General features: G+C 34.9%; 1 protein-coding gene and 1 non-coding gene across 2 annotated transcripts in view; one reads left to right on the forward strand and one right to left on the reverse strand.

The window, feature by feature from the left end:
* Positions 1-12,305, forward strand: part of FAT4 (FAT atypical cadherin 4) — a 172,267-nt gene that overhangs the window by 78,754 nt on the left and 81,208 nt on the right. The window contains exons 3-4 of the mRNA XM_029235704.1: positions 6,480-6,741; positions 8,602-8,952. Of these exons, the coding sequence (XP_029091537.1) occupies positions 6,480-6,741; positions 8,602-8,952 (613 nt within the window). The remainder of the gene's footprint in view (positions 1-6,479; positions 6,742-8,601; positions 8,953-12,305) is intronic.
* Positions 3,964-4,070, reverse strand: LOC114903309. The gene has a single exon (XR_003795696.1). It is a non-coding gene; the product is annotated as a U6 spliceosomal RNA (small nuclear RNA).

Below are 12,305 nucleotides of genomic sequence, written 5' to 3' on the forward strand. Positions count from 1 at the left end.
TGGAAATAAATACAAAAATAAACAAATAGGAACTAATAAAACTTCAAAGCTTTTGCACAGCAAAGGAAACATAAACAAGACAAAAAGACAGCCTCAGAATGGGAGAAAATATTTGCAAATGAAGCAACTGACAAAGGATTAATTTCCAAAATTTACAAGCACCTCATGCAGCTCAATATCAAAAGAACAACCCAATCCAAAAATGGGCAGAAGACCTAAATAGACATTTCTCCATAGAAGATATACAGATTGCCAACAAACACATGAAAGGATGCTCAACATCACTAATCATTAGAGAAATGCAAATCAAAACCACAATGAGGTATCACCTCACACCAGTCAGAATGGCCATCATCAAAAAATCTACAAACAATAAATGCTGGAGAGGGTATGGAGGAAAGGGAGCCCTCTTGCACTGTTGGCGGGAATGTAAATTGATACAGCCACTATGGAGAACGGTATGGAGGTTCCTTAAAAAACTAAAAATAGAACTACCATACAACCCAGCAATGCCACTATTGGGCATATTCCCTGAGAAAACCATAGTTCAAAAAGAGTCATGTACCACAATGTTCATTGCAGTGTGATTTACAATAGCCAGGACATGGAAGCAACCTAAGTGTCCATCAACAGATGAATGGATAAAGAAGATGTGGCACATATATACAATGGAATATTACTCAGCCATAAAAGGAAACGAAATTGAGTTATTTGTAGTTAGGTGGATGGACCTAGAGACTGTCATACAGAGTGAAGTAAGTCAGAAAGAAAAAAACATATACCGTATGCTAACATATATATAGAATCTGAAAAAAAAAATGGTTCTGAAGAACCTAGGGGGAGGACAGGAATAAATATGCAGATGTAGAGAATGGACTTGAGGACATGGGGAGTGGGAAGGGTAAGCTGGGAGGAAGTGAGAGAGTGGCTTGGACTTATATATACTACCAAATGTAAAATAGCTAGTGGGAAGCAGCTGCATAGAACAGGGAGATCAGCTCGGTGCTTTGTGACCACCTAGACGGGTGGGATAGGGAGGGTGGCAAGGAGATGCAAGAGGGAGGAGATATGGGGATATATGTATATGTAGAGCTGATCCACTATTTTGTAAAGCAGAAACTAACACCCCGTTGTAAAGCAATTATACTCCTATAAAGATGTTTAAAAAGAAAAAGAAAAAAGGAAGACATTTTTTGAAAACTGCTTTTGGACTCTTATGTTTAAAATTTTAAGCCCCTGAGGTTGTTTTCCTTCTTGGATATGTTTTCTCTTAAATTTTTTAGTAGCATTTTAATGACTACTGACTATTTCCAATCCTGGCTTTAGAAACCAATTTCTTTGGCTCTATGCCATGCATAATGGATACCTAGGCTTCCTATGGCATTCAGAATTATTGGCTGTTTCCTTTTTTGGGTGGTTTATAATAAATTAATATTAATGCTTTTAGGTAAACCTTCTATCTTCTTCTCTATTGTCAGCTCCTTACCTCTTAGTTAAATTTGAAAATATGTATATATATATATATATATATATATATATATATATATGTTTGAAATGTTTTCTTTCTTACCAAATCGTGGCTCTGTTTTCTTTCTTCATCTAGTTTTGAGTAGGAATCAATATTGAAAGCAAGGAGTTGCTTTTACTTTGTGGCCAGCATTAAATTGTCACACAACTATCCAGTAGATTGATTTTGCAAGATTACTAGAATTCTTTAAAATGCTAAGATTATGTAGGTAATCAGCAAATTATGTCCATATATTCTTTAGCTTATACACTTGTCCTAAATTACTAAATTGAACATAAAAATATTAGTATGTTAGAGAAACTAGTAGGTCACTGAAGAGTAATGCCTGGGTAAAGGAATCAGTTTTAGAAAGCAACATATACATGTTGAACGTAATTTAAATATCTTTTGAAACATGTGTTGGATCAAGATACACATCTCTCAGAAGCATGTGACTTTGTCAGTCTCTTGTTTCCTTCGATAAACAGAATTATTATGCTTGTAATTGGCCAGGATACTCAAGCTTTGTTCCATGGTACCATATGTGTTTTTGAAAATACTACTTAAGTTCATAAAATGCATTTGCAATTTATAGCTATTTACTTTTAGAATTCCTTCCACTTACTTTTGTCTCTGTGGTTCCTCAGGAGAGTGGAGTATTTTTAAACAGCATTATTTCCACTGGGCTACAGCTGAAATACGATATTTGTTTCTTGTAGCATTGCTGATACTGCATATTTGGAATATTAAATAAATAGACTTTTCAAAAGACTTAATTAAATCATTACTCTTGGCTACACATTTTCAGACATTCACTAGAACTACTAATGCACCACATCAGCTGATTTTGAAAGTGAAAAAGATGGTTTATCGACATAGTCTGTTGCTTTTGCTTCTGTTCAGAAGAATTATCATAAGTTTAGGAGTATTAATTATTATAGTCATTTTGCAGACAGGACATTTCTCAATTTCAAACCATTTGTACAATAGCTTGAAATGTTTTTGTATCTTGGCTTTCCCCTAGTTTCCAAATTCCATTTTAGTAGGTCAGAATTGAGTGTAGCTGTTTTTCCCTGGACTGTTTTACCAGAATAATCGAATTCCTTGTGAAATAGAACAAATGGTACAGAATGTGGTTAGATTGGAAGTCTAAAATTCTTATTGAATGTTTTTGTTAAACCATACAATTACAATACATACATTAGATACTCTATGTACACCTGAATATGCAAGATAAATGTGCATAGTATGTTAAACCCAGCTGTTCCATTACTAAATTAAAATGTTCTTTGAGGCATTCATGTTACTAAATTTTAAGATTAGCTTAGGGAATGCAGTACAAATATAGCAAATGCCACTAAATGTAAATTTTGAAAGAGTATTTTTGCCTTCAACTGTTAGAAATCATCCCCTTATGTGTTTGGTCATGAAGATAAAATATATTTAATCTGTGATGGAAAAGATGTATGGAAACTTCAGCTGCTGAAATTTCCCAGCATGTCAGCTTTATAGTCTAAACACCCTAAATTTATGTTCTTCCTAATATCTTCTGGAGAGTTCTTAGCTGTATATTTTAATAAATACCTTGCTATAGCTTAATATGGTAAAAAAGTATATTTGTTTTATGTGAGTATATTTAAATCAAAAAGCAATTTTTGAAGTTGACAATTCCAACACTACTTATACTTCAGTGTCAAGACTCAATACTACATATTAACAGGAAATCAGAAAATATTTTCCCTGGGATATGTAGCAACTCTAATCAAATTTTTACTTAAATTATTTATTTGCAAACAACTTAGTCATCAAATACATTTAACTTGTTGTATTCCTTTTATAAGAAAATAATTAAAGTAGGACTAAAAGTAACAATTAGCATTGTCATACACTTAAAGCTTCTCAAGGATTTTTCTAGGTCCTTTACACATATGAGTGCCTTTAATCCTCAGAGCAGCCCTATGTGGCAGGTATTATTACCAACCCGATTGTCCAGGTAAGGAAACATTGGTTCAAAGAGGTTAGGTAGTGGCCCAATGACACACAATTAATAAGTAGTAGAGCAAATATTCAAGCCCAAAACTATGACTCCAGAGCATCAGATCTCAGCCAGTACAGTGTATAATATTTAACTCAATATTTCAATTATAAAATACATATAAGTAAACATATCTAAATCAAACTGCTCATAATTGCAACAATATATAGGTAAGTTTATAAGAGACTTTTAAATACTGTAAAGTTATCATCCCCCATCATCAAATCCAGATGGGTGCTTAATTTTTTTTTATTAATTTTTATTTGAGTACAGTTGCTTTACAACGTTGTGTTAGTTTCTGCTGTACAGCAAAGTGAATCAGCTATACGTATACGTATACCCCCTCTTTTTTGGATTTCCTTCCCATTTAGGTTACCACAGAGCACTGAGTTCCCTGAGCTATACAGTAGATTCTCATTAGAAAAATATGGAACACTTCACGAATTTGTGTGTCATCCTTGCGCAGGGGCCATGCTGATCTCCTCTGTATCATTCCAATTTTAGTATATGTGCTGCCGAAGCGAGCACTGGATGCTTTAATTTTAATTTCCCTTAATTTCTTCATTTTTGATGCTGCTAAAATCTGTTCTTTCTTGAAACCTTCCCTTTAACCTCTGTGGCAGGCTGTCCTCTGGGTCTCCTAGGTCCTTCCCCCTCTTCTTCCCATAGTCCCTGCCCCTTTTTCTCATTCTCTAAATGTAGTATTCAATCTTTATGCTGCTGTTCCTTTCTTGATCTATTCTAATTTAAATCCTCAACAAATCTTGTGGCCTCAACTGTGACCTACATATATCGACCTTCAGATAGTTTTATGAAACCCCTTTTCAAATCTCTGACCACACAACCATTTCTATGGTTATGACCATTGCCACATAACCATTTCTATGAAACTATCCTTCAATTGCTTAACATACTATATATAAAATTATAAAATTTCACTGTATACTTTCTCCTGCATCAAAGCAGATCTTATCCAGAGATGTCTTCAGCAAGAGTATTCTCCTAATTCACAGCCAAAGTAATTTGAAATTAAATTTTTTTCCTTCTGTTTCACTTTTACATCCATTGCCTGGAGTTGTTAAAAGAAAGAAATGAGACTGAGTGAAGTAAGTCAGACACAGAAAAAAAAATATCATATTTTTTATATTTGGAAACTAAAAATAGGGTACAAATGAACTTACTTACAAAACAGAAGTAGGGTCACAGATGTAGAAAACAAACTTATGGTTACCAGGGGATAAGGGCAGGGGGGAGGGATACACTGGGAGTTTTGGATTGACATACACATTACTATACATAAAATAGATAACTAATAAGAACCTACTGTATAGCACAGGAAACTCTACTCAATATTCTGTAATGGTCTATATGAGAAAAGAATCTAAAAAAAGAGTGGAGATATATATATATATATATATATATATATATATATATATATAACTGATTCACTTTACTGTACACCTGAAACTAACACAACATTGTAAATCAACTGCAATTTTAAAAAAAAGAAAGAAATGAGAATATAGGGGAATGTTGAACAAATGAGAGATATTGTTACTTCTATATCCAATAACCTATCAGACCTTAACTAATTTGTCCTGTGTATTATGTTTGGTACATAATAATTGAGAGTCTCATTTCTAGAGCAAGATAGCCAGGGTTCATATTTCTTTGTCTCAGTTTCTTTATCTTCAAAATTGGGATAATAATAGTACTTACCCAACTGGATTACCTTTAAGTATCTAAACAACTAGTGCCCATGAAGTGATGTGCTCAGAGCAGTGCTTAGCACTTAATAAACACTTAATAAATGTTGTATTTTTCTCAACTTTTCCATTCCTTCTGCCAAATTCCTAGTTCATACCTCAGATTTTGAGTGCTACAGCTCTAAGATCTGAGAGAAAACAAGAATGGATCCCTGCTTTCATTTTACAGAGCAGGGACTTAGAACCAGAAAATAATACAGATTGTATAGAGTTTCATCTTGAGGAACTAAAGCCCCAGTCTCTTGGGGCCAAACTTTATTCACTGTCTCCCTTCTCTGGCCTCTCCTCATTCTAGTCCATCCTACACTATCGAGAGCCTTAAAAGATTGTTTTCAATTAAAACAAGATTAGTGGTTTCTTGGCCATACAATTCAATGTGTGTTACAACTGAGATTCTCCAACATACACCCATAATCTAATACTTTAGCTTGATTTTTCTTCATTTATTTTAGATTTAAACTCTCCACACTACCAAATTGGTCAAAATAATCCCTGTCTTTGGTTCTTACAGTGCTTATTGCAAGCCTCCATTTAGTGCTTGATTTGTTTAATACCTTTTCATGTTGAACCAGAAGGAACATGAGCTCAGAGTCAGGCAGACTAGGGTTTGAAATCCACACTCACACTTACAGTGTGACTCTGCATAAGTTAACTAGCATCTCGGAACCCCGTGTCTTCATTTGAGGAATAGTATCTCACGGAGCTGTGAATGGAAGCGAGATAATGCATACTTAGTGCTGTCACTAGGCCTGGCACAGAGCAAGCCTTTAGCAAAACTCTGGTTATGTGGTTAATAGTATTAGCATCATTCGTATTTTCCATGTGTATATTTTAAGAATTAAAAAATATATAAATACTGAAGGTTGAGATTTGTTGTGTTATTTAATGGAGTGAATGGTATATATAAATACTGAAGGTTGAGATTCATTGTGTTATATAAATACTGAAATATACATATAAATACTGAAGGTTGCGATTTGTTGTTATTTAATGGAGTGAATAGTGAAAGACTAGGTAATACACTACTCTGGCTTGTTACCTTTTGAAATCTTACAGTAACATGTGAAATTAAGCCCCAAAGCTTCACTTTGTCAAATACGTATTCAGCACAAGAAGTGGTACTCTTGGTGTTCTATTTCTAGCAGTTCAGATACTCATCTTTTTTTCCTAGGGTGCAAATGCTCTTGTCACATACACAATCATTAGTGGAGCCGATGACAGTTTCCGAATTGACCCTGAATCTGGAGATCTGATAGCTACCAAGAGGTTGGACAGGGAACGCCGTTCCAAATATTCCTTGCTGGTTCGTGCAGATGACGGCCTTCAGTCCTCAGATATGAGAATAAATATCACTGTCAGCGATGTGAATGACCACACACCCAAGTTCTCCAGGCCTGTGTACTCTTTTGACATCCCAGAAGACACTACCCCAGGTAGGTGGCACGCCCATAAGTGTATTGGCAAGGATCACCTTTGACTACAATTATGGACTATGTTTTGGCTACTCTTAAATTGTGACTAGTTTTTACCATATGCTACTAGGTATAAATGCTGGATTTTGAAATATTTTAATTAACCATCTTCACCACAATTCCCAAACAAATTTCTAGACTTTTGAGAGCAAATGAAGGTAGCCAATCATCTGATTACTAATTACAGATATTTCTGTTTCTGAAAGTATTTGTGACATGCATTGTGGATTTTTCTGGCAACCATAGTTTTGATAGCATTTTTCCACTTTAAAAACGTCTGATGTCCCCTTTGTTATAAAGCAGAAACTAACACATCATTGTAAAGCAATTATACTCCAATAAAGATTAAAAAAAAAAGTCTGATGTGAATATGTTGCTGTGCATAGAAAGAGCAAAGAAAAGCACATGAGAACCTGTCAATACTGGTTCTAACACTTACTAGCTGTGTGAACCAGGGCAGTGTATTCATTTCTCTTAGCTTCAGTTCATTCTGCTGTATATGGAAACAATTCCTGTTAGAATTAGGGTAAAACATATATGAGTTTGCTAACATGGGGTTCGAGGATTAGCAGATGCTCAATAAATGTTAGTAAAATAGGAATCCTGAATTCCCACCTTGTCTATTTGAACATATTATGCTGTGACTGTTGAATTTGAGTACCCAAAATCCATGTAATTGGTGTGGGTATGCTTCCTTCCCACTATTGGAAATTCTTATCTAAGACTGAAATTGCATTCTGAATTACATTTGGAGTGAGTTTGGAATAAGGCATATGTTTTAGAAACTCATTTGACAGAGGAGTGAAACATTTATAGAAGCCTACTTCTCACTACAGTCCGCAAGATGAGTTATGCATGTCCTTCATGTAATTCCCATTACATTTCTTTCTCGCCTTAATTCTAGCAATGGTCATGACATTGCCCAGGGTTCATGGCCTTCCCCAATCAATAGAAATTGACTAAAGGCCAGACAAGAAATTCAGGCTAGGCTTTATTGGGGCCCCTGCCCCAGCAGGAAGGAGCAAAAACAAGTAACAGGTTCCCTTGCTTGCTCGGCAAGCTGGTTCCTTATGTGGGGTCAGGTTAGGGGTGTGCCCAGGGGTCGGGCCAGAGGGGTGGCTTAGGTGTTTTGCCCACCTGTTTGTGGTGCTGAGTGCAGGGAGCATGCGCAGTACCCTGCTTTTGCTCCCAACACCCAGTTTTTGCTCCTGGCTCTTCAGAAGTGGCAGTTGGTTTTTTTTGGTCTTTTTTTATCTCTTGGTCCAGAATTTGCCCCAACTGGGCATGCACACAGTTATTTTCAGTCCCATATAGTTTCTCTGTATTTGTTTTGCTTGAGGAGAGGTGTGTGCTGGTGTAAGCCCTGCAGCACTGCAGCAAAGGGCCCCAGGTCCCAGCCTGTCTCGGTCATATGAGCTGTCAACTGGTATCCCCTCAGCATAAGTTTGTATTATTGCTTGGAATTCCCAGTTCCTGACACTAGCAATGGGCCCCAATATATGCTCATTGAATTCATCAATATGTTTATGGATTGGTAGTGCCAGGTAGAAAAATAATGTCCGAAGTAGTGTTCATTCCCCAGAACATTTACATTGCAACATAAGATCTACTGGATATCTAATACGCTATACATTTTGATGCTATTTGGGAATGTTGGTATCGGGTGTTAATGTAGAAATCTACAGAATGTTGTGTTCATTATATTTTCATAGTAATTCTCTAGTTAAAATACTTTACTGTAGAAATAAAGTTTTTGATATCATAAGTATTCTCTTAGCAATACCCTGTCCCATTAATTTTAGACTCTTATTTTTCTGATAGGTTCTTTGGTAGCAGCCATTTTAGCTACAGACGATGACTCTGGTGTGAATGGAGAAATTACATATATTGTAAATGAAGACGATGAAGATGGCACATTTTTCCTGAATCCAGTTACCGGAGTCTTTAATTTGACTCGAATATTAGATTATGAAGCACAGCAATATTATATTCTCACTGTTCGAGCTGAAGATGGTGGGGGACAATTTACTACCATTAGGGTTTATTTCAATATACTAGATGTAAATGATAACCCACCCATTTTCAGCTTGGATTCATACAGCACATCTTTAATGGAGAATCTACCTCTAGGATCTACTGTTCTTGTGTTTAATGTTACTGACGCGGATGATGGTATGTACTTTATTTTATATACTTAAACTTTATTAAAAAATACCATCAGCTTTATTTCGTATTTCTTTACTGTGTGCAGCTGTCACAAAATTGCATTTTATAAGTATAGGTCCAAAGTTAGGGAATAGATTATAATTTAACTATAGAGGATGAAAAGATTAAGTATTTTGTTGGTTAATTTCTTATTTATAACAGTTACACTGCATGCATTGTTATCATCTTATAAGCTTTTTAAACTTTGTCTTTCTTTTTTTCTCCCTAACTGTATGACACTATTGCAGGTTAGCAATGTAGAAGTCATAAAACAGCTTTTTGGTAGGTTTATGTCAGATAAATAGCTATTTGCTTACATATATTCTTTTAACATGAAAAGGATAAAATATGGATGCAAAAGGAAAACCAAAGTCTCAAAAAATACTTAAGAATGCATGATTAGTTTTATATTTCTTTTTTTTTTTTTTTTTTTTGCGGTACGCGGGCCTCTCACCGCTGTGGCCTCTCCCACTGTGGAGCACAGGCTCGGGACGCGCAGGCTCAGCGGCCATGGCCCACGGGCCCAGACGCTCTGCAGCATGTGGGATCTTCCCGGACCGGGGCACGAACTCGTGTCCCCTGCATCGGCAGGCGGACTCTCAACCACTGCACCACCAGGGAAGCCCTAGTTTTATATTTCTGACTGAAAATTGCTCAGAGTATTGTAGCAAGCTTTCATGCTTTGTCTCAAAGGACAGTCTCAGATCTCTTTAATTTATGCTATATAATCCAGTTGAGATTTTACATTAAATCTAGACTTTACAATGTTCGATTTTTGCTTGATTTTTATTTATTTGAAAAACTTTATTTTAAAATAGGACTCCCGTGGTCTTTCTTCTAAGATTAACTTGTATATACGAATATCAGATAATACAGGCTCAGAGATAACATTGTATAGATTATCAGTCTTTAACTAAACTGTTTGGAAAGTTAGTACCTTGTTTTCCCTTCCACTGGATGCAGCTAAATGTTCATTCAGTTGAGAAAACAAGGGACATTATTTTAAGAGGAAATGGGTCTCTAGCCCAACGATATGCCTCATGACATAGGCATATCAACCTTAATTTAGAATTTCCTGGTTCTTGCTGACTTAAATGATTTATGTAATCTCAGAGTACCATTCTATCTCAACATTCTGCTCTATACTTAGTTTCCTTTCAGGAGTGTCCAGAATTGCCACTTAGAAAGATATGAGAGGCAAAGAGCACAGTATTTTAATTCATGAGAATGCTTTCTTTGGAATTCATTAAGTACATTTTGAAGTTTTCCCCTCTTATTTAAGCACAGTTAATATTGGACACATAAATATACATAAAATAGAAGTGCCTATAATGTTAGTTCTAGAAATTGCTAATAATATTAGTAACAATAACTGACAATTGTCAAATACAGGTCGTCCCTTGGTATCTGCAGGGGATTGGTTCCAGGACCCCTACTGGTACCAAGATCCAAGATGCTCAAATCCTTTATGTAAAGTGGTGTAGTATTTGCATATAATCTATGCACATCCTCCCATATAGATTACTAGATTAGTTATAATACCTAATACAATATAAATGCTATGTAAATAGTTGCCAGTGCATGGAAAATTCAAGTTTTTCTTTTTGGAAATGTTTGGAGTCTTTCTTTCCCAAATATTTTTGATCCATGGTGGTTGAATCCGTGGATGGGGAACCAGCAAATGTGATGGGCCACCTGTCCTTAGTATGTACCCAGTCCTGGCCTAAGAACATTGCTCAGTCTATTTCATGTACATCAGCCCAGCTCTGTAATTGTCTACCATTAGGCTTTATACACAACTGAGGTTAATCTTTATTTTGGATGTTGATTTCTCTATTATTATTGATATAAACTTAATTAATTTACCTGATCTCTGGATGTGAACCTTTTTTATTGGTTCCAACTTTTCTGTAGTGAAGAATTATCTGCCAGGTTTCATTGTGACTTATTTATTATGTATTAGAGAGAGTCCACTGTATCACAGGATTGTGTGCAGCTCTAAAGTAAATTTCGTTTATCCTCACACCTTGATTGTAGGGAACTGGGAAAATAGCAAATAAGACACTTTTTTGTATGTGAAAGCTGCTGGAATAATCCATGTAAGCATATGCAGAGAAATGTGTTAACCATTGACTTCAAGTTACTTTTTATGGATTTTTTTTTTTGCCTTTAATTGTGTTAGGTAAAAGTTTCAAGCTACATTTTCCCATTGTTTTAGTTTAGAATACTTTTATCAGTGTAATTTCCTGTACTTTGACCTAAAATATAGGACACAGTTTCTAATCTCTCTGAATTACAGGGATCATGATAAGACTGTACAAGGGTAACCTTCTTTGTTTAAAACTGCCAAGTCAGTTATACTAAATAGTTCTCAACATATTTCACAAACAATATTATTTGCTAATTAGACTTTTCTAATTAGAAAATTTATTAGCAAATTTATTTTAATCTCTGATCAAGAGTTTTCAGATGAGAGAATATTGTCATCTTAAATGAAGACATTTTATATGGAAATAAATTTAACATTTTCTGTTACTTATATCTAAATTCTCTAATTTTAACCTAAAATTTTAGATTACATGCCATTTAATAAGAATAAAGCAAATATTTTACTGTGTTCACAAGATAAGTAGCACATGTATTAATCTCAAGGCTTTCGTGCATACAGTTAAGAAAGTATCATATTAAGGCAAAGTATTATAAAATGGAAGTTTCATGGAAATATTCTGGCTTTGATAATTATTACATTATCCTAGAAATAAATTCATAAACTCTTCAAAATATTGGGGAGTTGTAGAGTCATAAAGCAATTGTAATTATTGCTGAATAAATTTACTGATATATGCTTGGTACACAATGCAGATCATTTGACCTGTAAATGGGTTTCATATTCCAGTGACCTGATGACCTTGTTGGAACTGCTTCATAAAAGTGAATGCTATTTGCAAGAGTTCCATGTGTTACAGCTGTATGATAAGTTGACAAATACTAGTTCATCATAGAAATAATTAGACAACATTTATGGATTGTGAATAAATATACACATTTCATAGTAGAACTACATACCTATAGTTATATGCTGTATTTCCTGGAACTAAATTATTCTTAAGATTGAAATAAAAATCAACCAAAAAAAAAAAAAAAAACCCTAACACAACCACACACACACAATAAAGCTGCCAGAAAGAAAGAAAGAGTCATGTAAATAAACTGCTTTCAGAACATTGAACACAAATGGTTAGAAATATGAACTTTTCTAAGCTTAAAAATCTGGTGCTATGAAAGCCCACTAAATTCAAGTCCCAACACATATGAATAAA

The sequence above is a fragment of the Monodon monoceros genome, unplaced genomic scaffold (genome assembly GCF_005190385.1).
Source record: "Monodon monoceros isolate NGI ecotype Baffin Bay Population unplaced genomic scaffold, NGI_Narwhal_1 Super_Scaffold_20, whole genome shotgun sequence".
In the NCBI taxonomy this organism is placed as follows: Eukaryota; Metazoa; Chordata; class Mammalia; order Artiodactyla; family Monodontidae; genus Monodon; species Monodon monoceros.